The sequence below is a fragment of the Bombina bombina genome, chromosome 4, assembly GCF_027579735.1.
Source record: "Bombina bombina isolate aBomBom1 chromosome 4, aBomBom1.pri, whole genome shotgun sequence".
NCBI classification, from domain to species: domain Eukaryota; kingdom Metazoa; phylum Chordata; class Amphibia; order Anura; family Bombinatoridae; genus Bombina; species Bombina bombina.
Window position 1 is genome coordinate 305726293 of NC_069502.1, and position 22088 is coordinate 305748380.

General features: G+C 40.5%; 1 protein-coding gene across 3 annotated transcripts in view; it reads left to right on the top strand.

Annotated features, from left to right (window-relative positions):
- Window positions 1-4373: 4373 nt before the first annotated feature.
- XRN1 (5'-3' exoribonuclease 1) overlaps window positions 4374-22088 on the top strand; it is a 441443-nt gene continuing 423728 nt past the window's right edge. For all 3 annotated transcript variants that reach the window (XM_053710017.1, XM_053710018.1, XM_053710019.1), the window contains exons 1-3: window positions 4374-4517; window positions 13274-13506; window positions 21780-21877. In XM_053710017.1, coding sequence (XP_053565992.1) covers window positions 4443-4517; window positions 13274-13506; window positions 21780-21877 — 406 coding nt within the window. In that variant the 5' untranslated portion in view covers window positions 4374-4442. The remainder of the gene's footprint in view (window positions 4518-13273; window positions 13507-21779; window positions 21878-22088) is intronic.

Genomic DNA, 22088 nt, shown 5'->3' on the forward strand with positions numbered 1-22088 from the left:
AATTTTATAATGTTAAATTGATTGACAGGCACACAGGTCAGACTCTTACCATGCACATCTCTTGAAGAAGTTGATCGATTAAATTATCTCTCTGATGGTCAGAATGGATTATGGCAGAGGCAGATGATCTTTAGATCGATGACAGATTTAGTCCGACTCCTTACTTCTAGAAGACCTTGCTTGGTGGCTAGCTAGTAGTTCTAACTATCTTCCCTCTTGCGACCTCGTCTCGAAGTCTCTCCTCAGCTCAGTCTGACAGCTCTTGACTGACATGTCACTTTCTATCATGCCCCTAATTTTGAGCACGGGCGACATAAACGCGGTGTGGATCATGTGGGCATGGCCACCCAACCCTGCAGTGAAAAACAAACTGCCCTCCCCGCCGGCGGGGACTTTAACATTTGTTAGTAGTGTTGTGTGCGCTGCGGTATGTGCTAAAAAATGAGACTGGCGCTGGCCGCAATCGGATAAACTAAAAAAAGTGACAAAATGTACATTATTAAAAAAACGACGGGACGGGGGAAAAAAAAAAAAAAAAACATCAAAATAACGGTACTGTCCCTTTTAAAACAGGACATATGGTCAGCCTCGTTAATAACCATTGGGCCACTGATTTCACTATGAATATATACAGGGTAGATCCCCCTCCATGACATGCAATTGTTTTTAGCCTGGCCAAATGGTGTTTTGGGCACAGAAATTGAAGCCAATCCTGGCATAGGTGCTCTTATTCTCATTTTTGAAAAAGTAACTGATATTTTCAAAGGGTTAATAACCATTGTGCCACTGATTTCACTATGAACATATACAGGGGAGATCCCCGTCCATGACATGCAATTGTTTTTAGCCTGGCCCAATGGTGTTTTGGGCACAGAAATTGATGCCAACCCTGGCATAGGTGCTTTAATTCTCATTTTTGAATAAGTGATATTTTCAAAGGGTTAATGACCATTGGGCCACTGATTTCACTATGAATATACACAGGGTTGATCCATGACATGCAATTGTTTTTAGCCTGGCCCAATGGTGTTTTGGGCACAACAATTGATGCCAACACTGGCATTGGTGCTGTAATTGCCATTTTTGAATAAGTAACAGATATTTCCGAAGGGTTAATAACCATTGGGCCACTTATTTCACTATCAATATATACAGGGTAGATCCCCCTCCATGACATGCAATTGTTTTTAGCCTGGCCCAATGGTGTTTTGGGCATAGAAATTGATGCCAAGAGAGATGTCACACACACACACACAATGTGAAGAGCCTAGGTGCAGAGTTACTTAAAAAAAAATTATTGTGTAAAAAATACATAGAGTCCATGGGGCCGATTTAACAAAGTCTGGCGGACAGGATATGCTGTAGCGTATCATGTCCCCCATAAATCGCTGAATGTGGACAGCATACGCATTCAGCATTGCACAAACAGTTGTAGTGAAATGCTTGTGCAATGCCGACCCCTCAAGATTTGCGGCCAATCGGCCGCTAGCAGGGGTTGTCAATCAACCCGATTGTATGAGATCAGGTTGATTGCTGTACGCCGCTCAGAGGCGGCGTACCAGTTAAGGAGCAGCAGTCTTAAGACCGCTGCTTCTTAACTGCTGTTTCCGGCAAGCCTGAAGGTTTGTGCGGAAACAGCTACATTGGGGCCGATTGAACGTTTGGGTAATCGGTCCCCATATCTGAGCAGCCACATCTCTTAACAAGACCCCTTACTGGAAAAAAGAGGGTCTATCATTTCAGATGAGGGCTTTTATGTCCCTCTAGGATGAAGGTTATTAACATAAAAATGTTGATCACCGGAATCAATAGCTAAAACAGACAAGGCATCAGTTGTCCTCCTATGATATGGATAATCACCATGAGATATAATAAACACTTCCCTGAATAACTACCATTGAGTTTGCTATGAAACTCTAGGAAGGCTTCTATACAGATCAGAGCTCTAGAGTAAAACACCATTGGGCCAGGCTAAAAACAACTGCATGTCATGGAGAGGTATCTACCCTGTGTATATTCATAGCGAAATCAGTGGCCCAATGGTTATTAACCATTTGAAAATATCAGTTACTTATTCAAAAATGGTAATTACAGCACCTATGCCAGGGTTGACATCAATTTCTGTGCCCAAAACTCCATTGGGCTAGGCTAAAAAAAAATCTCATGAAGGGGGATCTACCGTGTGTATATTCATTGTGAAATCAGTGGCCCAATGGTTATTAACCCTTTGAAGATATGAGTTACTTGTTTAACAATGGTAATTACAGTACGTATGCTCGTGTTGGCATAAATTTCTGTGCCCAAAACTCCATTGGGCTAGGCAAAAAAAAAAAAAAAAAAAAAAAAAAAAAAAAAAAATCTCATGAAGGGGGATCTACCGTGTGTATATTCATTGTGAAATCAGTGGCCCAATGGTTATTAACCCTTTGAAAATATGAGTTACTTGTTTAACAATGGTAATTACAGTACGTATGCTCGTGTTGGCATAAATTTCTGTGCCCAAAACTCCATTGGGCCAGGCTAAAAAAAATAAAATATATAATCTCATGGAGGGGGATCTACCGTGTGTATATTCATAGTGAAATCAGTGGCCCAATGGTTATTAACCCTTTAAAAATATCAGTTATTTATTAAAAAATAGGAATTGCAGCATCTATGCCAGGATTGGCATCGATTTATGTGCCCAAAACACCATTGGGCCAGGCTAAAAACAATTGCATGTCATGGAGGGGGATCTACCCTGTATATATTCATAATGAAATCAGTGGCCCAATGGTTATTAACCCTTCGAAAATATCTGTTACTTATTAAAAAAAAATGATAATTAACAATTGCATGTCATGGAGGGGGATAAAAATAATCAAAAACAATTGCATGTCATGGAGGGGGAATATACCCTGTATATATTCATAGAGAAATCAGTGGCCCATTATTAACCCTTTGAAAATATCTGTTATTTATTCAAAAATGAGAATTAGAGCACCTATGCCAGGGTTAGCATCAATTTCTGTGCCCAAAACACCATTGGGCCAGGCTAAAAACAATTGCAGTCATGGAGGGGGATTTACCCTGTATAAATTCATAGTGAAATCAGTGGCTCAATGGTTATTAACCCTTTGAAAATATCTGTTACTTATTCAACATAGTAATATTGGTGCCAACATATGCCCTTTTTTCCAGTTTGTATATCCAATTGTTGTATAAAGGGATTCCACCTATGTGTAACTACATTATATGAATTATATTATTATTTAAATAAAACCTATATTTTTATTTTAAAGTCAATTTAAAGCAGTCTGACAATTTTTTTTTTAATAAGAAACCAACTTCCATGAATAAGAAACAGAATTTCACGAATAAGAAACAGCTTGAATAAGAAACCAACTTCCTTGTCGTATAAAAGTGACAGTTTTGAGTCCTAAACATATACTTTGTCTTATTCACAATACAGCGCTTAAAGGGAAATCCAGCCAATATTGGATTCCACATGGATACATTTCAGTTTTGTATAGAAGAATTTTTGTAGTATACAATAAATGTATTCGCAAAAATGTTTCTAATAAAAGCTATAGCCATTTCAAAAGGTGTATTTAAGTATGCACCGTGCACCTGCATTTTAAACACAGCACTTACTCAGAAAGCCTAAGGTGCTTGCCCCATCTGGTAATGACTCAATTTGTTAATTGCTGACATGATACAAACCCCACTGGTGCTCTGAACATCTGTAGTACGTAAAATGCTGGTGCACTGAGAATATCTAGATATGCTGCACATGCAGAGAAAAATGTTAACACAGTGAGAACTCTTACAAGAAGCATTTGTGCCAATACATGTATATTGCAAACTTGTTTACATTCAAAGATGTAATTCATCTATGTGCATTTAATTTTTTAACGAATGACAAAAATAAACTGTCTACAATAACTATAAAAAAACATTATAGTAATCTATGCAGCTCCTAAAGCTCAGTTTAGAAGGCATGCATTACACAATGAATCTCACACGTCTATAGAAAAAGCATAACTGTTTAACCCAACATATTACTCTGACTCTGCTTCTGAGAATATATTAGAACTAGGGCGCAAGCACTAACGTCCCCTTTCTTATAGAATCCTTTAAAACCGTATAAATAATAAACAAGACCTTTACAAAATAAGTACACAACCAATTTCTCCTTAACAAGATGTGTTTAGTATTGCAGCCCATCATCCTAATATGCAGTTTAGTATGTCCCCAACAAATGCAACACAGTGAATGAAATCAATAAGACGGCACACCCCAAAAACACCAACAGGACAAAGATTCAGAAGCCCCGTGACGCGATCCTGTAGCCCCGCCTTGGCCAGGAGTGTGACGTAGAACTGTGCGCCGGATGTGACGGTAGTTTGATCGGTAGCTTTTAATCTATATTGTGAACTCCCGGTGTTTCGTGAAGTGGAAAGATGGGTGTCCCCAAGTTTTACCGCTGGATCTCGGAGCGTTATCCATGCCTGAGCGAGGTGGTGAAGGAGCACCAGGTATTTATTCCCGGGCACTGATGACATCACGAGTCCCTAGTCTGTTTGACAGGAGTATTATAGTCTAGGTTGGAATGTTGCCTCTCCCGGTGATTGGTGATGCGATTGTGTATGCCCCTCCCTTCGGTGACCTGCCCACCTACCCGTTTTCTTATGACATTTATTCCCCTGATGTTCGGTGTGTTGTGTCCGTAACTGCCAATTGCTTGTTTTAACCATTGGCAGTTTACGATCAAACAAAAAAATGGCAGTACCGTGTTAGCTAGTGTATTTAAAGACAGTAAAAATAATTTTGTTAGCAATACCTGCTTATTACACAGCCAGAGGAGAGTAACCGTGCCTGTGTTTATTGTGCACACTTTCTTTTGGAAATTCTGAATAATAAACTTACTCAGCCAGTACCCAGTGCTTTTTTGTATACCTCCTTTTCCTGGGTCCTAATGTAAGTCTGTTGGTGACACAGGGCTCTGCCAAATCCCTGTGTTATTAGTACAGTGCAGCTTATAGAAAAAAACATTTTTTGAAGGGACATGGAACCCAAAACTTTTCTTTCATTATTACGATATAGAGCATGTCATTTTAAACAACTTCCCAGTTTACTTCTATTATCTAATTTGTTTAGTTCTCTTGGTATCATTTGTTGAAAAGTATACCTAAGTAGGCCCAGGAGCTGAGAGCTTGCTGCTGTTTGGTGGCTGCACATATATGCCTCTCCATTTGCTTACCAATGTGTTTAGCTAGCTCCCAGTAGTGCATTGTATGGTCCTTCAATAAAGATATCAAGTAAATTAATTGTAATTGATAATAGAGCATACATTTTTAATCAACTTTCCGATTTATTTCTGTCTGGATCATAGAATCAAGGTCAATTTTGGGTTTTGTGTCCCTTTAAATAAAATCTTTAAAGTGAAGGTCCATTTTGATGAATTAGTGCCCGGTTTTTAATAAACCTATTAAAAACAAGGGCACTTTAATTCATCAAAATTGACATTTCACTGTTTACTTCAAAAACTGACCTTTTAATCCTGAATGCCGCTCCAGCGATTCCCCCGGCCGTCGAAAGCCTCTGCAGATGTCAGAAATGACGAATCAGGCTTCCTCCAATCACAGCTTCTTCCCCGGGGGAATCTTGGCCTGATGCAACGCTGTGATTGGAGGAAGCCGGATTCATCATTTTGGACCCGCGAAGACGGCTTGCGACTGGCGGAGGAAGTGCTGGAGCGGCTGCCAGGATTAAAAGGTAAGTTTTTGGAAGAAAACAGTGAAATGTCAATTTTGATTAATTAAAGTGCCCTTGTTTTTAATAGGTTTATTAAAAACCGGGCACTAATTCATCAAAATGGACCTTCACTTTAAGTGTCTGCTCTCTTCAGCAACTGGCATCAGATCGGAGAACTGACAGTTTGCTTAGTATGCAACTAATTACACACTTGCTTAGCTGTCTGGATGTTGGAGAAAGGCCAAGTCAGACAGCAATGCAATTCACTGCTATTTGATTGTCAATAGAGCATTTAGTTTCAACTTTATCTAGACTTATGATGTCATTTTGCCTTGTAACACCTGTTTTCTCATTTCCCAACTTTAATTGCAGTACGTTATCTCTGCCCCTACTGGTACAATTTGAATGTGGCTAATTGTTTGTTGTACCATAAAAAGACAGAGCAAAACAGATTGAATTAGCACAATCAGATCAATGTGCCTGTGACATTTGAGCATTTAATGTTTAGTGAGTAAGACCCTTAGCAACCTAATTATTATTATTATTATTATTATTATCAGGTATTTGTAGAGCGCCAACAGGTTCCGCAGCGCTATGGACATAGGTGGTATATAAAAAAACGATTACAGGGATCAAATGGGGAGAGAGGGTCCTACCTGAGAGTTGCACTGTTGTAGTCGGCTCTTATGAAGGTGAACTACAAACAGTTGGGCTCGTAGGCTTACATGCTATGTGGTTTTAGGGGATAGCAGTGGAGATAGGAAGGTTAGTGTAGGTTGTAAGCGTCCCTAAATATTAGAGTCTTCAGGGAGCACTTGAAGCTTTTAAAACTAGGGGAGATTCTTGTGGAGCGAGGCAGAGAGTTCCATAAAATGGGAGCCAGTCTGGAGAAATCTTGTAGACGGGAATGTGAGGAGGTAACAAGAGAGGAGGAGAGTAGGAGATCATAAATGGAGCGAAGGGGGCGGGAGGGAGAGTATCTGTAGACAAGGTCTGAGATGTAGGGGGGGGGGAAATGCAATTGAGGGCTTTGTGTGTCACAGTGAGAATTTTGTGTTTAATCCTGGAGGCAAGAGGAAGCCAGTGAAGGGCTTGGCAGAGAGGTGCGGCAGATGAAGAGCGACGTGCAAGGAAGATGAGCCTGGCAGAGGCATTCATTATGGATTGTAAAGGAGCTAGGCAAACCAGAGAGGATAGAGTTGCAGTAGTCGAGGCGGGAAAGGATGAGAGAGTGGATTCAAATCTTTGTTGTGTCTTGTGTAAGGAAATGTCTAATTTTAGCGATGGTTTTTAAGGTGGAAGTGGCAGGCTTTAGCCAAGGACTGAATTTGAGGAGTGAAAGAAAGATCTGAGTCAAGTGTGACCCCAAGACATTGGGCATGTGAGGTTGGTGTAATGATGGAGCTATCAACAGTTATAGAGACATGGGGGGTGGAGATTTTAGAAGAAGGGGGGAAAATAATGAGCTCATTTTTGGAGAGATTTAGCTTGAGGTAGTAAGAGGACATCCAAGATGAGATATGAGAGAGACAGTTAGTGACACGGGTTAGCAAGAAAGGAGATAGTTCTGGTGCAGAGAGGTAGATTTGGGTATCGTCGGCATACAAATGATAATGAAACATTAAGGAACCTAGTGAGGAAGTGTAGATTGAGAAGGGGATCGAGGACAGAGCCTTGCGCTACCCCAGCAGAAAGAGGTAACGGGGCAGAGGATGCCCCAGTGAAGGCTACACTAAAGGTATGGTTAGACAGATAGGAAGAGAACCAAGAGAGAGTTGTGTCACAGATGCCGAAGGATTGGAGGGTATGGAGCAAAAGAGGGTGGTCGACAGTATCAAAGGCTGCAGACAGATAAAGGAGGATAAGTAGAGAAAAGTGGCCTTTGGATTTTGCTGTAAGTAGGTCGTTGGTAACCTTAACAATTGCTGTCTCTGTTGAGTGAAGGGGGCGAAAACCAGATTGCAGTGGGTCAAGGAGGGAGTTTAATGTAAGGAAATTGGAAAGATGTGTATATACTAGCTTTTCAAGAAGCTTTCAGGCAAGAGGTAGTTGGATCGAGAGAAGGTTGTTTTGAGGATAGGTGTGACTAATGCATATTTAAGAGATATGGGAACTATACCAGTGCTGAGGGAGAGGTTAAAGATGTGTGTGAGTATAGGGGTAAGGGGAGTAGTTGTGAGGGGATGGGGTCGAGGGGATAGTTAGTGAGGTGAGAAGATAGCATAAGGGCAAAAACTTCATCCTCTGTAACAGGGGCAAAAGAGCTAAATTTATGGCTATGTGGGTTTTGGATGATTGTGAGCTTTTGAGGGGGTGGGAGATCGGTAGTATGTTGAGAGCTGATTTCATTTCTGATGGAGTCGATTTTGTTGTTGAAGTAGCTGGCAAAATCTTGGGCTGAGAGAAAAGTTGTGGTGGGAGGTGGGGGGTGGGCGGAGAAGAGTATTGAATGTGGAGAACAGACGTTTTGAGTTTGAGGAAAGAGTAGAGATAAGAGTAGAGAAGTAATGTTGCTTATATAGATTAAGGGCAGAATAGTAAGAGTTAAAGATGAACTTATAGTGAAGAAAGTCAGCAGAACTCGAGATTTCCTCCAGTGTCGCTCAGCAGTACAGGAACATCTGCGTAGGTACCGTGTCAGAGGAGTATGCCAGGGCGGAGGATGAGTGTATTTTTTCCGAGTTATGGTAGTTGGGGCCAGGTTATCAAGGACCTATGTAAGGGTGGAGTTATAGTGGCAGATGGATTCATCAGGACAGGAAAAGGAGAGGATGGAAGAGAGAAGAGGTTCGAGAGAGCTAGCGAGCTGCTGCTAATCTAATGACTTGATCCTTCTGTGAAGTTTAGTGTGAGGGGTAGAAGGAGGGAGAGTTGTAGGGAGGGAGGTGATGGTACAAGTGAGGAGGTGGTGGTCAGAAAGAGGAAAAGGTGAGTTTGAGATAGTGCATCGATAACTGAAAATCAGATCATGGAGTGACCATCTTTGTGAGTGTGAGAGTCAGTCCATTGTGACAGGCCGAAAGAGGAAGTGAGTTGCAGACGTTGTTTTGCAGAGGAGGCAGTGGGATTATCAACAGGGAGGTTCAAGTCACAGAGAATGAGGGCAGGGGTATCTGAGGAAAGGAAGTAAGGTAGCCAGGTGGCAAAGTGATCTAGAAATAGAGTTGCGGAGCAAGGAGAGTGGTATATGACTGCAACGCGTATAGAGAGGGGAGAGAATAAGCTAATCATGTGTGTTTTGAATGAAGAAAATTTGAGGGAAGAGAAGGGCTGTATTTGTTGAAAGGTGCAACGAGAGGAAAGTAAAATACCTACACCACCTCCTTGTCTATTGTCAGACCTAGGAGTGTGGCTGAAGTGGGGACCCCCATGTGACAGTGCAGCAGAAGAAGCAGTGTCTGAAGGAGAGAGCCAGGTTTCTTTGAGAGCCAGAAGATTGAGAGAGTGGGAGATAAAAAGGTCATGGATAGAAGTGAGTTTGTTGCAAACAAGAGCGAGAGTTCCATAGTGCACAAGTGAAGGGGGTGGTGGCTTTAGATGCAAAATGAATAAGATTAAGGTTACCAGAGTTTTGTTTTTGAAGTCTATTGAAGGGTGCACATGGGTGTGCAGGGCAAGGAAGTTGTGGGGGACCAGGATTAGGGGAGATGTCGCCAGCAGCTAGTATGAGCAAGAGGGAGAGTGACATGAGATGAGATGCGGATTTGCAGTAGTGAGACTGTTTTTGTGATGAGTTGCAAGGGAGAGAGATAGTCTTTCGGAATGTGTGAAGTTCATAAATACAAAAGTAAGGCGAGGTTAAGAGAGATGGGCTAATGAGCAGTGCAGGTGGTGAGGGGTAAGGAGTAATTGAGTAAAGTAGTTTGTTAAACAGACAAAAGGTGGCAAAAAGGGATATTAAGATATTGTGCATTTTTTACAAAATAGTCAGACAGTGTATAAAACTCAGTATTAAAACCTAATGACAAACTATGCTACTGCCTCATACTGCTGACTTTGTGGGAATTATATGTAAATAGTGTGCTTTTAAACCGTATCCTGTAATCATCAATGCAGTGAAATACATCTATACAGACATACACAGGAAAGCAAGGTGAGGCAGGACACTATTGTCAATATAAAAAATAATAGTCCTAAAGCCCGTGTACGCGGGCCATTTTTTGCAGTACAGCGGTCCCACCCCTTGCTCTCCCTCTTTCCCCCCTCTCTCTTTCCCCCCTCTCTCTTTCCCCCCCTCTCTCTTTCCCCCCCTCTCTCTTTCCCCCCCTCTCTCTTTCCCCCCCTCTCTCTTTCCCCCCCTCTCTCTTTCCCCCCCTCTCTCTTTCCCCCCCTCTCTCTTTCCCCCCCTCTCTCTTTCCCCCCCTCTCTCTTTCCCCCCCTCTCTCTTTCCCCCCCTCTCTCTTTCCCCCCCTCTCTCTTTCCCCCCCTCTCTCTTTCCCCCCCTCTCTCTTTCCCCCCCTCTCTCTTTCCCCCCCTCTCTCTTTCCCCCCCTCTCTCTTTCCCCCCCTCTCTCTTTCCCCCCCTCTCTCTTTCCCCCCCTCTCTCTTTCCCCCCCTCTCTCTTTCCCCCCCTCTCTCTTTCCCCCCCTCTCTCTTTCCCCCCCTCTCTCTTTCCCCCCCTCTCTCTTTCCCCCCCTCTCTCTTTCCCCCCCTCTCTCTTTCCCCCCCTCTCTCTTTCCCCCCCTCTCTCTTTCCCCCCCCCTCTCTCTTCCCCCCCCCTACTCTTCCCCCCCCCCCTTTTTGCCCCCCCTCTCTCTTTCCCCCCCTCTCTCTTTCCCCCCCCCTCTCTCTTTCCCCCCCCCCTCTCTCTTTCCCCCCCCCTCTCTCTTTCCCCCCCCCTCTCTCTTTCCCCCCCCCTCTCTCTTTCCCCCCCCCTCTCTCTTTCCCCCCCCCTCTCTCTTTCCCCCCCCCTCTCTCTTTCCCCCCCCCTCTCTCTTTCCCCCCCCCTCTCTCTTTCCCCCCCCCTCTCTCTTTCCCCCCCCCCTCTCTCTTTCCCCCCCCCCTCTCTCTTTCCCCCCCCCTCTCTCTTTCCCCCCCCCTCTCTCTTTCCCCCCCCCTCTCTCTTCCCCCCCCCCTCTCTCTTTCCCCCCCCTCTCTCTTTCCCCCCCCCTCTCTCTTTCCCCCCCCCTCTCTCTTTCCCCCCCCTCTCTCTTTCCCCCCCCCTCTCTCTTTCCCCCCCCCTCTCTCTTTTTTCCACCCCCTCTCTCTTTTTTCCACCCCCTCTCTCTTTTTTCCACCCCCTCTCTCTTTTTTCCACCCCCACACCCTTTTTTCCCCCCCCCCTCTCTCTTTCCCCCCCCCCTCTCTCTTTCCCCCCCCCCTCTCTCTTTCCCCCCCCCCCTCTCTTTCCCCCCCCCCTCTCTCTTTCCCCCCCCTCTCTCTTTCCCCCCCCTCTCTCTTTCCCCCCCTCTCTCTTTCCCCCCCCTCTCTCTTTCCCCCCCTCTCTCTTTCCCCCCCTCTCTCTTTCCCCCCCCCTCTCTCTTTCCCCCCCCCTCTCTCTTTCCCCCCCCCCTCTCTCTTTCCCACCCCCTCTCTCTTTCCCACCCCCTCTCTCTTTCCCACCCCCTCTCTCTTTCCCACCCCCTCTCTTTTTTCCACCCCCTCTCTCTTTTTTCCACCCCCTCTCTCTTTTTTCCACCCCCTCTCTCTTTTTTCCACCCCCTCTCTCTTTTTTCCACCCCCTCTCTCTTTTTTCCACCCCCTCTCTCTTTTTTCCACCCCTCTCTCTTTTTTCCACCCCTCTCTCTTTTTCCACCCCTCTCTCTTTTTCCACCCCTCTCTCTTTACAGTGATGGGGAATCCTACTGTTTGTAAAAATGCTAGGATTTGGAACAAATAAAGGGTACTCTGTCATGAAGTATAAAATACTTCATGCTGAAAGCTCCTTTATTTGTTTGCAGCGTTCGCCGCACTGAGCTGCTAAGGCAGCCCACGGCAGAACATTATTTTGCTGAGAGGTGATGTTTCCACCTCTTAGCCAATAGCCGTGCGGTAAATCCCTTTATTACCCATTCCCCTGTTTTGTATAACCAACATGGTTATATTAATATACTTTTTACCTCTGTGATTACCTTGTATCGAAGCCTTCAGACTGCCCCCTTATCTCAGTTCTTTTCACACACTTGCATTTTAGCCAGTCAGTGCTGACTCCTAGGTAGCTCCACGTGCATGAGCGCAATGTTATCTATATGGCACACATGAACTAACGCCCTCTAACTGTGAAAAACTGTCAAAATTCCCTGAGATAAGAGGCAGCCTGCAAGGGCTTAGAAATTAGCATATGAGCCTACCTAGGGTTAACTTTCAACAAAGACTACCAAGCGAACAAAGCCAATTTGATGATAAAAGTAAATTGGAAAGTTGTTTAAAATTGCATGCCCTTTCTGAATCATGAACATTTTTAATTTTGACTAAACTGTCCCTTTAACCACTCTAGATCTACAAAACTATTCTCAATAGTGAAACCTCTGAGGTGATGACATCTAAATTTATCTCGGCTCCCCAGACATCACACCCTCCCAATTAATCAGATCAGACTGTCTTTCTCCAATTTCATTTATTGTTGCCCTTTTTTGTTGATAATTTCGCTATGTCCACAATTTAATTAAAGGGACATTAAACTCCTCTTTTTGATTGGCAGGTTATAGAATTTGCATTTTGCTTTCTAAGGTGTGTGAGAGACGAGCATATTTTATACAACAGCAAGATCTGTTTAATGTTTTTTAAAGTACTAATAATTGAGACATTATCTTATTACTTTATTTTAAATATTTATGTTTTAGATCTTTATTTATTTTAGATTTTTATCTTGTCTCCTCAATTACTGCAACCTGCTATCATAACACCCATTGTCCCTTCTCCAATCCACCATGAATCTTGCTGCTATGTATGATTTTGGAGGAAATTTTTGAGCATTATGTCCCTTTTAAAGGGCCACTAAACCCAAAATCTTTCTTTCATGATTCAGATAGAGAATAGAAATTTAAACAACATTACAATTTACTTCCATTATTTATTTTGCTTCATTTTTTAAATATCCTTAGTTGAAGAAAAAGCAATGCACATGGTGAGCCAATCACACAAGGCTTCTATGTGCAGCAACCAATCAGCAGCTAGTGAGCATATCTAGATATGCTTTTCATCAAAGAATATCAAGAGAATAAAACAAATTAGATAATATAAGTAAATTAGAAAGATGTTTAAAATTGCATTCTCTTGCTAAATCATAAAAGAAAAAATGTGGGTGGAATGTCCCTTTAAGTTAGCCTTTTTCCCCTTTATGCTAGGCATACATAGTTACTTTCAATCAAACATTTGGCAGCACTTTAGCGAATGCTTTTACTATGTTTTTTTGGTGTAAAATGTACTTTATATGAGGTGCACAGTTAGTCTGTTTCATTTGCTAGGTTGCTTGATGTTTAAAGGTATATTTTTTAGTGATATATCATGCTGCTTCCCAAGAACATGTATAACGTAAACACCCACAGAATGATAATGCTGATTGATTGATTTATTATATTATTAATTTATTCTTCAAGATTCCAGAGTTTGATAATCTGTATTTGGACATGAATGGCATCATTCATCAGTGCTCCCACCCAAATGATGAGGATGTGCACTTCCGGATAACAGAAGACAAGATCTTTGCTGATATATTCCATTATTTAGAGGTGCTGTTTCGCATCATCAAACCGAGGAAGGTTTTCTTTATGGCTGTGGATGGTGTAGCTCCTAGGGCAAAAATGAACCAGCAGCGGGGGAGACGGTTTAGGTAAGAACTTTTATCACTTTTTATGCTTGGAATAAATTTCAAAATTAAGCTACACAACTTTTATCTTTGGATACATCTCAAGACATCTTAAAGGGAAATTTTCCTGCAAATATTTAAATGTTCCTATTCGTCAGAACATGTAATTTTAGCACTAGCAAGTTTTTGTTCAACCCTTTTGACAAACCCTGAAAGTCTTTGTGTTAACCCCTTTGACTAACTCTGCAATTCTAAGTGTTTAACCTCCAAAAAGGGATTAAAGGGACAGTCAACCCAAAAACCGTTTTCAGTTATACATATAAACTTTCTATGGATGATCATTTACCAATGTAGCCCAGTTTTCTAATATATAGTGTTTGTCAGTAAAATCACTTACTGTTCGTGCCGCAGCTGTTTCAAAATGTCCATTAAGCCCCTCCCCTTTTTCATCACCAGTGACATCAGCATGTTCTTGTGATTTGTTTAACTTTTCTATCCTACTTGTAACCGGCTTTTGCACATGCGCAATGCGCCTATTGTATGCTAACCCTCTGCACGCTGGATTTTAGGGTTTGCTTAAACAACCTGTTGCATTCAAGAAGCATTTCATTTTTAATAAACTGTGTCTGTCGTGTATAAGTTGTATTTAACTGTATAAGTGATATTTAACCCCCATGCATTGCTAGAGTATGTTTAAAGGGACACTGAACCCACATTTTTTTTCTTTCTTGATTCAGATAGAGCATGCAACTTTCTAATTTACTCCTATTATCAATTTTTTTGTTCTCTTGCTTTCTTTATTTGAAAAAGAAGGCATCTAAGCTATTTTTTTGGTTCAGAACCATGGAAAGCACTTTTTTATTGGTGGGTGAATTTATCCACCAATCAGCAAGAACAACCCAGTTTGTTCACCAAAAATGGGCCAGTATCTAAACTTACATTCTTGCATTTCAAATAAAGATACCAAGAGAATGAAGACAATTTGATAATAGGAGTCAATTAGTAAGTTGCTTAAAATTGCATGCTCTATCTGAATCACAATACAATAGGCGCATTTTAGGATATTGACAACTCAGATCTACTTGGTTTTATTTTGAATATTGTAACTCTAGGAACATTATTATGGTGGGAGAGGTTCCTAGAGTTACAATATTCAAAATAAAACCAAGTAGATCTGAGTTGTCAATATCCTAAAATGCGCCTATTGTATTGTATGCTAACCCTCTGCACGCTGGATTTTAGGATTTGCTTAAACAACCTGTTGCATTCAAGAAGCATATAAATCCTTTATTCATCTCAAATGTTTGCTCCCGAACAGGATATCGACAACTCAGATCTACTTGGTTTTTGAATATTGTAACTCTAGGAACATTATTATGGTGGGAGGAGGTTTTGAATCAAAGTCTCAGCAGATTACATAATATTTGCTCTTCCTAAAAAAACCCCAAGCTATTTAGCAAGATTGAGGGTTTAAATTCAAAATCACTATATCAAAAGCAGCAGCAATACATATAGGTGTGACTTACTGTACACTGTAAATTCTGATGAATATTTTTTTAATCCTGTAGTCTGAGACAGGCAAACATGAACTACCACTAAATTAAACATACTCTAGCAATGCGTGGGGGTTAAATATCACTTATACATACAGTTAAATACAACTTATACATGACAGACACAGTTTATTAAAAATGAAATGCTTCTTAAATGCAACAGGTTGTTTCAAGCAAATCCTAAAATCCAGCGGGCAGAGGGTTAGCATACAATAGGCGCATTGCGCATTCTTAAAAGCCGGTTATGAGTAGAATAGAAAAGTTAAACAAATCACAAGAACATGCTGATGTCACTAGTGACGAAAAAGGAGAGGGGCTTAACGGACATTTTGAAACGGCTGCAGCGCGAACAGTAAGTGATTTTACTGACAAACACTATATATTAGAAAACTGGGCTACATTGGTAAATGATCATCCATGGAAAGTTTATATGTATAACTGAAAACGGTTTTTGGGTTGACTGTCCCTTTAAACATAGTAGAGAACTGCTGGTCATGAGCAGGCACAGCCAGCAGCCCATCAGCAGCGGTTGTCGCATGACACACCAATTATAGATTATGTATGATGGAGTCAGTAGTGTTAAATTATCACTCTTTTAATGTATTTTAGCATGCCATTTGTTAACTACAGTGTTGCTTAAGCTAGTACACTACATTACCTATTGTGTGCATGGGAACAGAAAAGCTTGGTTTATTGTTTTAGTTTATAACAATTATGGAACTCACGGGTCATGAATGCTCATTCCAGTTTACAAGTTCACTAATGTTGGGACAAGCATTTCAAAGGCACTCTGGTGAATTAATTTGGCATTCATGGAGGCGTGTCCCCTTCCTAGACAGATGCAAAGTAGCAAGGAAATAGGTTTGGGATTTACAGTTTAAAAAATGTTAAAATCCAGCAAAAGAAGATATAATAAGTCATTTGCATAGAAACTCATAGTTGCCATATTGTTATAAATATTGTTAAAAAAAAAAAAAAAAAAAGTCAAAGTTTAAAAGCAACCATATAGCGATAGAAAAACAGTGCACAGTCGATCCTGACAACCTAAAAAATTTAGATGGGTTTGCAGTGGTGTAGATGGAAACGGATTACAATAGTTAACTATGAATATAAACAAAAAGTCTCAGCACATCAATGATCGTATATGCAATTTTATTCACAAATGAGCAAATATATATAGAGCAAATCTCATGTCCTATCCACTCTAAACTCACTGAGAACAGTCACAGCCAGCCATACAAAAAAATAATCAATCTAGACCCTAGGCGTCCCTAGGGAATATCAGATGCTACCAAAGTCACGTGAAACATATGACATATTGGATGCAAACAATATCCTGTAATAGGCCGCAAAAGTTCTTCTTGTATATTGTACTTTAAACAGGTAAGGACAGTCCTTATAAGCAGTAGTATAGTATCACTGTTTAATGCATCTGTGTATCCGTATATAGCAAAACTTCAGTTACGGTACTGGCTAAGGAGTAGTTATCCCAGATCCTTTATCACTCATATGCCCAGTATACAGCCTCACTAAATAATAGTTTGTAATACTGTCCACTGTGTTAGTGATTGTCCATTATCTCCATAAGCAATCAAAGACACATAAGTAGTCGCAGTGCTTGTAGTAATGTGTAACTAACACAACTCAATGCAGAGGAGACATCTGGGGTCAGGTGTTTAAACACAAATGGATAGATGAGAAGCACACGAGCATCAGCAAGTTAATTCATTTATTGGCAAATACTCAAACATCGTTGTAAGGGATTGATACGGCCGTTCATTATTTGCTCCAGCACATTTTTCTTCTCTGCTATTTTTCAATAAGAGGTGGCGATTCCACCTCTGGAGGTGCGCTATATGTCACACAGTCCGGGTCCTAAAAGGTGAACTGGAAAATATAATGATGCAGGCTGCTGTTTTGGGAGAGCAGCCTTCTCTGCTATTTTACCCGGGGGTATCAACCCCTTACAACGATGTTTGTGTATTTGCCAGTAAATGAATTAACTTGCTGATGCTTGTGTGCTTCTCATCTATCCATTTGTGTTTACCACTGTATCCTGGCCTGAGTGAGCACTGAGCATACGGCAAAGGGCTGCAGGGGTGGCTTTTCTTCACCGGAGCGCTGTTTGGACAAGAGACCGGAGTACACCCAGTTGATAAGACGGTTGTGAGCACAGGTGTTTCTGCAATCCCGGCATGGAATAAAGTCTGCCTTTGGACCCTGGATTGAAGTAGAAGGTACGTGCCAAGCCGCTACTGGGGAACTATGTTACATTACATTGTATTTGGATTTGCTTGACAGAGTTTACTGCAGTAACCAGAAGGTCTGTTTTCCAAACCATTTGTTCAGCAGTGGGATAGAGGAATCCTTCTGTTCGATAAAGCGTCAGTTTTCCAGGGGGCGTGACACTACAGCATACGGAGTGAACTCCTACGCTGTCATTTGTTCTGCAGTTAGTATTTTACACTGTTAGAGTTGTCATTCCTAGCTGGACTGATTCTTCACCTTACATCTTTCTTTTCCTCGAGTCAGGTATTTAACTCACAGTCCAGTGTACTCTGTATAGTTAGTAAAACACTGTCTGCGGTCCGCTGTTCTACTCACAGATATCACTAAGTAAATACACCACCTCTTGCTCCACGATGAAATGAAAGCACTAATACATACTTGGCAGCGATGACAAACCATGCAATTTTCGTCATGTATATTGCTTGTGGATGGTGACGGTATCAGGTACTACTCCGTTTTTGCCAGACCATGTGACCCAGTGACGTAGCTGGTGCATCTGATTCAAACCACTCCGACGCGCGTTTCGGGACTCAGCCCTTTGTCAAGAAGTATTTGTCATAGTAGGTAGTAGTGCTTTCATCGTGGAGCAAGAGGGTGGTGTATTTACTAGGGTCCAGATTGATTCTTTTTTTTTCATTTCTTTTTTTGTATGGCTGGCTGTGACTGTTCTGTGTGAGTTGAGAGTGGATAGGGCATGAGATTTGCTCTTTATATATTTGCTCTTTTGTGAATAAAATTGCATATACGATCATTGGTGTGCTGAAACTTTTTGTTTATATTAATTGTGGTACAAGTGGCAATACCTCTCGTGCACCCACTTTAATTTGATTCTTATCTTATTCATTTATATGTGTAGTGGTGCTGTCACTCTATTAGTAATTGGTTAACTATGACTGTTGCGATTGTGCGATCTCCCTTTAAAACCTGATTTAAAAGACGCTAGTCATGACAGTGCAAGTGTGACTTTTAATGAAATATTAAAAAAGGAAAAAATAAAAACACGCCATTTGTACATCTGGGGGTCCTGAAATTACTTTTCCTACAGATCCTCTTGGCTGTATAGGATATCATGTACTCAATATATATGTATATGTACATATAGATTTGCAAATCTGTGCCCTGTTGACTGTATACAGCCAGGGATATATGGAGCTTTAACTTTTTCGCTACCAGGTATTTTAGGGAAAAACGTTCCCAAAATACCAGAGCATGTTTAGCATTTTTACTATCACTTCATTTAAACCGAAACAGAGCCTTGTTTTTTTTTTTTTTTTTTTATCAAAACTATATATTTTTTTAGTAGACAACACAAGGTATTGCTCTAGGCCAATTTTGGTATATTTCATGCTACCAATTGCGATCAGATAAAAAAAAAAAAAAAATCTTTTATAGAAATTGTATTATTTTTAAAACATTTTTTTTTTTATTAATAACAATGTTTTTCTGTAGCCTTCAGATTCGCCGGAAACGGACATTATGAAGCAGCGGTCTAAAGACAGCTGCTCCATAACTTCTCCGCCTGCTCTGAGGCTACGGACATCATTCCACCTATCCTATATGATCGGGCTGATTGATACCCCCTGCTAGCGGCCGATTGATTGCAAATCTGCAGGGAACAGCGTTGCACAAGCAGTTCACAAGAACTGCTTGTGCAAAGATAAATGCCGACAGTGTATGCTGTTGGCATTTATCGATGTGCGGCGGACATAATACGCTACATCGTATCATGTCTGTCCGTCCGCACTTTAATAAATCGGCCCCTAAAGCTAAAATTAACCTTACATGCTACCTGATTAACCCCTTCACTGCTGGGAATAAGTGTGGTGCACAGCTGCAATTAGCAGCCTTCTAATTACCAAAAGCAATGGCAAAGCCATATATGTCTGCTATTTCTGAGCAAAGGAGATCCCAGAGAAGCTTTTACAACCATGTGTGCCATGATTGCACAAGCTGTTTGTAAATAATTTCAGTGAGAAACCTAAAGCTTGTGAAAAATTTAACTTTTTTTTTTATTTTATCACATTTGGCGGTGAAATGGTGGCATGAAATAAACCAAAATGGGCCTAGATCAATACTTTGTGTTGTCTACTAAAAAAAAAAAAAATATATAGTTTTGAAAGGTAAATAAAATAAAAACCAAGGTTCTATTTCTGTTAAAATGTAGTGATGGTAAAAATGCTCTGGTCTTTTGGGGAAGTTTTAGTCTGAAATTCCCGGTCCTTAAAGGGACACTGAACCCAATTTTTTTCTTTTGTGATTCAGATAGAGCATGCAACTTTCTAATTTACACCTATTATCAATTTTTCTTCATTCTCTTGCTATCTTTATTTGAAAAAGAAGGCATCTAAGTTTTTTTTTTTATTTTATTTTATTTGGTTCAGAACTCTGGACAGCTCTTTTTTATTGGTGGATGCATTTATCCACCAATCAGCAAGAACAACCCAGGTTGTTCACCAAAAATGGGCTGGCATCTAAACTTACATTCTTGCATTTTAAATAAAGATACCAAGAGAATGAAGAAAATTTGATAATATTAGTAAATTAGAAAGTTGCTTATAATTTCATGCTCTATCTGAATCGCGAAAGAAAAAAAAATTGGGTTCAGTGTCCCTTTAAGGGGTTAAGAGTGTACTTATGTATGTTATTTCTCTCTATACGCATAGGCCTCCTTATCTTATTTCTGTATTTACACAAGGGCCAGTACATAGGTACTGAAATTTTCTGGATTATACCTAAAGGTACAATGTCAATATATTTAAAGATATGTGGCTGGTATAAAATGACATTTTACTCAGGCAAGTAGCTGATAAGCATTCATTGTATTCCAAACATTGGTTTCTGCTGCTGCCTTTTGTTTATATAGATTTTCTATAGGTGGTAGTTTCAGCAGGCAAATGCATCTATATTAAATGATAAAGGTAAACAATTTAGTACACTTCAGAGGGTAAAATTAATTATTGGAAGCACATTAAAGGGAAAAAATGTATATGACAATGTCCCTTTAAGAAGATGAAACTATGCACTAATGTATTGCTTACTTATGCTTCAGTTGTAAATTTAACTTCAAACTAATAATTAATACTATTAAATTATGAAGATTTTTGTTATTACTAGTAGATACTAAGGTTAAAACCTAGATGTAGTCTTAACCCCTTAATGACCACAACATAACCCTTAGACTTGCTATAGTATGTGATGTTTTGGTCACTCCGGTCCAAGCAATGTTATACTGCTGTTCAAACCTTTAAATGTTAAGTCTTGAGGGCAAAAAGACTAAGGGGCCGATATATCAAGCTCCGTAAAGACCGCTGCTCCATAACTTGTCTGTCTGCTTTGAGGCCGCGGACAGAAATCAACCCGATCAGGTTGATTGACACCCTCTGTTAACAGCCGATTGGCCGCGAATCTGCAGGGGGCGGCATTGCACGAACTGCTGCTGCAATGATAAATGCCGACAGCGTATGCTGTCGGCATTTATCGATGTGCAGCGGACATGATACGCTACATCATATCATATCTGCTCGCACTATAATAAATATACCCCTAATGCTGCATTAGACAGACATACAGATTGCTAATTCTCATATTTATAGACCAAGTGATTAGTATAAAAAGATAGTTAACGTTTATCTTTGCATTTATACACATTATACAATTAGTATGCCGTATCTGCTACATAAGATGTCCAGCTTCTATTGTTTTAGAGTTTTATGACTGGGGTATCCAATCAGGTGTATATTTTTAAAGGACACTGAACCCAAATTTGTTCTTTTGTGATTCAGATAGAGCATGCAATTTTAAGCAACTTTCTAATTTACGCCTATTATCAATTTTTCTTTGTTCTCTTGCTATCTTTATTTGAACCCTGGACAGCACTTGTTTATTGGTCGGTTAAATTAACCCACCAATCGGCAAGAACAACCCAGCTTGTTAACCAAAAATGGGCCGACATCTAAACTTATATTCTTGCTTTTCAAATAAAGATACCAAGAGAATGAAGTAAATTAAAAATTTGCTTACATTTGCATTCTCTATCTGAATCACGAAAGAGAAAAATTGGGTTCAGTGTCCCTTTAAGCTTAGTATATGGATGTTTCACTTATACTTAAAAAATAATTTTGCTCTATTTTACTAAAGAAATTGTCATTTGTTATTTTTTGTGTGCATTGATCACAATACATTTGTGTAAACATTTTATATAAAAATCTCTAGGTGTCGACTGTCCTTTTTAAAGTATATTCCAGTTAAAATACAACAGAAAATCAACAAATCATTGCTGGTTAACCCACGACCTGGGTTATATCCTTCTTGTGCTTATCAGCCATCTCCTCACACTATTCTATGAACCAGTACTCTACTATTTTGATCACCACATAGTTTTTCTTGCCTTATTCCTGTATGGATCTAAAATTTTGGGCTTCAGAAATGTTTGCATTTTTTTCTTTCCATGTTTAGATCAGCAAAAGAAGCCGAAGACAAAATTAAGAAGGCTTTAGAAAAGGGGGAAACCTTGCCAACAGAAGCTAGATTTGACTCCAATTGTATTACTCCTGGTAATGATTTTTTAAAAATATTTATTGGTTTTACAAGGCATTTGATAAACGCGTGTAAAGTTTTAGCATCTATACAGCAATGGATGCTGCCATGTTGCAACCTAGGTTTCATAAATTGGTCACTAGACTGTGTGACTGACTATCTGGAGATTGCACGTTCACTTCTAACCGGAATCAGAAAAACCACAATTTTCAGAATGAAATTACAGCT